The 3,548-nt window shown below is 41.3% G+C and overlaps 1 protein-coding gene across 1 annotated transcript in view; it reads right to left on the bottom strand.

The window, feature by feature from the left end:
- Positions 1-3,378: 3,378 nt before the first annotated feature.
- ETH_00003485 (uncharacterized protein) overlaps positions 3,379-3,548 on the bottom strand; it is a gene marked incomplete at both ends in the record, with an annotated part of 2,479 nt that continues 2,309 nt past the window's right edge. Inside the window, one exon of the mRNA XM_013380436.1 lies at positions 3,379-3,454. Coding sequence (XP_013235890.1) covers positions 3,379-3,454 — 76 coding nt within the window. The remainder of the gene's footprint in view (positions 3,455-3,548) is intronic.

Genomic DNA, 3,548 nt, shown 5'->3' with positions numbered 1-3,548 from the left:
TGCTGCTGCTGCTGCCCCTTCTCGGGTGCTGCAGCAGCTGCAGCAGCTGCAGCTGCAGGAGCAGCAGCTGCTGCAGCGAGAGCAGCAGCTGCTGCAGCAGCAGCTGCAGCTAAAGCAGCAGCAAGCGGCTCTTCGCTCGTCTTGGTTCCGCCGAATTATCTCCGTCCTTTCCCGTAGCAGCAGCAGCAGCAGCAGCAGTAGTAGTAGCAGCAGCAGCAGCAGCAGCAGGAGACCTACGTTTCTAGGCGAGGCGCTGCGGCAGCAGCGGCTGCTGTTCCGGAGCAGACCTTTTGCTGCGCTGCAGTTCGGGAAATGGAGCAGCAAAAGAATAGGAGCGCTTTTCCGTCAGTTGCTGCTGCTGCTGCTGCCGTTGCTGCTGCTGCTGATGCTGCTGCTGCTGCTGCTGCTGCATTTGCTGCTGCTGCTGCTGCTGCGTTTGCTGCTGCTGCAAGTGCTGCCGCTGTTGCCGCTGTTGCTGCTGCTGCTATTGCTACTGATATCTTCGCTGCTGCTCACGTTGCTGCTGTTGCTGTTGTTGCTGCTGCTGCTCTTCGTGTCGCCGTTCGCTTGCCGCTGCTGCTGCTGCTGCTGCTGCTGCGCGCCGCAGCTGCAGCAAAAGAGGAGTTTCTTCTCTGCAGCCGCGCAACTAATGACTGAATTATCATTTATTTATTTATTTATTTATTTATTTATTTATTTATTTATTTATTCAGTTTTTGAGTCTTCTTTAAATTGCACTTTGGAGCGCAGCAGCGGAATGCCGCTGCTGCTGTCACGGCCGCTGAGTTGGTGTTTGTCAGCAGTTTATTTGTGAGTTAAATTAATTAATTTAATTAAATTGATTTAATTAATTTACTTATTTTAATTTAATTAAATTAATTATTTTAATTTATTCAATTAATTCTAATTAGTGCTTTCTTTGCTTCCAATTCTGTCCAAGTTTGAGGCAAAGATCTTTTATATTCGCTTTGCTTCGTTTGTTTAGACATTTTGCTGCTGCTGCTGCTGCTGCTGCTGCCGCTGCTGTTGCTGCTGCTGCTGCTGTTGCTGTCGTTGCTGCTACTGCCAAACAGAGCTGCTGCTGCAGCAGCTGCTGCGTGAGCAGCTTTTTTATCTATTTAATTCATTTGCTTCCTTTTATTATTTGTGTATTTAATTTTATTGCTTATTTGTTTATTTATTTACCTATTCATTTATTTATTAGTTTATTAATTGATTTATTTATTGATTTATCAATTTATTTATTTATTCCCTATTTGGTTAATTTTGGCCTGTCTTCCTTTCTTCTTTATTCACACTTTCGCATAAACAAATAATAAAAAATAAACAAATAAATAAATAAAAGTAAATAATTAATTAATTGAATAAAACAAATAATTAATTAATTAAACTAACTCAAATTGAATAAATCAACAAATAAATAAATATAAGCAATAAATTAATCATTTAAGTCAAAATAAATAATTAATTATTTAAATCAAAATAAATATGTAAATAAATAAATAAATAAATAAATAAATAAATAGTTTGTTTTTTTGTGTGTACAGACACCGGGCCTTCCTAAACCAAAAGTCCATTTTTGCTTTTGGGGGGCCCCCAGGGGGGCCCCCCGGGGGCCCCCCTTGGAAGAAAAGAATAAAATTAAAATCTTCCTTTTTGCTGCTGCTGGCTGGAAGAGCAGCATTTGATGCAGTTACTGCAGCAGCAGCAGCTCTTGCTGCTGACGATTCTGACTAGCAGCAGCAGCAGCAGCAGCTGCGGCGCGAGAGCTTGCCTAGCAGCAGCAGCAGCAGCAGCAGCAGCAGCAGCTCTTGCTGCTCAAGAACTTGTCTAGAAGCAGCAGCAGCTGCTGCAGCTGCTGCTCAAGAACTTGCCTAGCAGCAGCAGCAGCGGCAGTTCTTGCCGCTGGGACAACTGCCCATTAGCAGCAGCTGCTGCTGCTGCTGCTGGGAAGCCTGCCTAGCAGTAGCAGCAGCAGCTGCCGCTGCTGCTGCTGTTCCTGCTGAGGAACCGGCCTAGCAGCAGCAACAGCAGCTCTTCCTGCTGGGGAAGGCAGCAGCAGCAGCAGCTGCTGCAGGTGGAGAAGCTAGCTGCAGCAGCAGCTGTTGGTGGTGCTGCTGCTGCAGCAGCAGACTCTTTCGTTTTATTTCCAACAAAGTGTCTCGTTTTATCTTTCAACTCCAAACCCTAAACCCTAAACCCTAGAGTGGCCTGACTCCCCACATTGTTTGGTTTGTTTCGAACTACATTTCCTTCTAAAACCCTAAACCCTAAACCCTAGGTCCGTGGCAAACCGCCTCTAAACCCTAAATATAAATATAAGACTTCGACAGTACCCTTTTAGGGGCCCCTATGGGGGCCCCTCCTGGGGCCCCCTTGGGGCCCCCGTAGTACCCACAATAGGGTACTGGGGGGCCCCCAGGGGCCCCCCAGTACTTGGGGGCCCCCCTGGGGGCCCCCAAGAACCCTTTGAGGGTTTTCTGAGTTTGGAAGTGAAAGGAGGCATTTGAGGGTTTAGGGTTTAGGGTTTGGGGTTGGGAGTGGAGCGACGTTTGCATTAATAGATTTGTGTTTATAATTGCAGTTGATTAAATTAATTTATTTATTTATTTTATTTGTTTTATTATTCTATTTATCTGATTTAATTAATTAATTTATTTTATTTATTTGCATTTTATTCTTCGCATTTATTTTCAGCTCCGGCCGGCGCTTTGCAGAGCCCACTGGAGCAACAAAGCAAATAAACACAAATATAAATATAAATAAATAAATAAATGAATAATTAAATAAAATGGAATTAAACATAATAAACTGAGCAAACGAAAAGGAGGAAAAGGAATAAAAATAAAAGTGGAATTTGTGAATTGGAAATGGAGGGAAAGTTCCCGCAGAACGAAGTCTGAATCAAATTGGAATTAATTCTGTTTCTCTCTTCAATTCTGAACAATTAAATGTGAATTATTTATTCTTTTTTATTTATTTATTCATTTATTGTTTCAAATGGACGCCATTCCCTTCAGACCCGCTGCGGGCGAGTTCGGGTGTACAGACAGCTCGCAACACGCGCTTCAGCTTCCAGTCTTTGCTTCCCGCAGCTACAAATGAATTATAAATAAATAAATAAACAAATAAACAAATAAATAAACAACCAAATAAATAAATAAATAATAAATAAATAAATAAGAACAATAAATGAAGAAACAAATCTCATTTCCGCCACCCGCACTTCTCAAATCAATTCAACTTTCCAACCAGCTCCAGTTACACCGGACGAACCGCAAACAAACATTCCATTTATTTATTTATTTATTTTATTTATTTATTATTTTATTTTATTTATTTATTTTATTTATTTATTTTATTTATTTATTTATCTATTTAGTCCTCCCAGACAAAAGGCTTGAAGGGCGCCGGCTCAGGCGGAGTGTCCAAATATGTGTCCGGCACTTCCGGCCTGAAAACAAAATGAGAAATTAATTTTAAATAATTGAAATGAATTAAAATGAATTAAAACAAATTACAATAAATTAAAATAAATCCAAAAACAA

The sequence above is a fragment of the Eimeria tenella genome, genomic scaffold (genome assembly GCF_000499545.2).
Source record: "Eimeria tenella Houghton genomic scaffold, Eth_scaff621, whole genome shotgun sequence".
Classification (NCBI taxonomy): domain Eukaryota; phylum Apicomplexa; class Conoidasida; order Eucoccidiorida; family Eimeriidae; genus Eimeria; species Eimeria tenella.
This window is presented reverse-complemented; position numbering and strand designations above follow the sequence as displayed.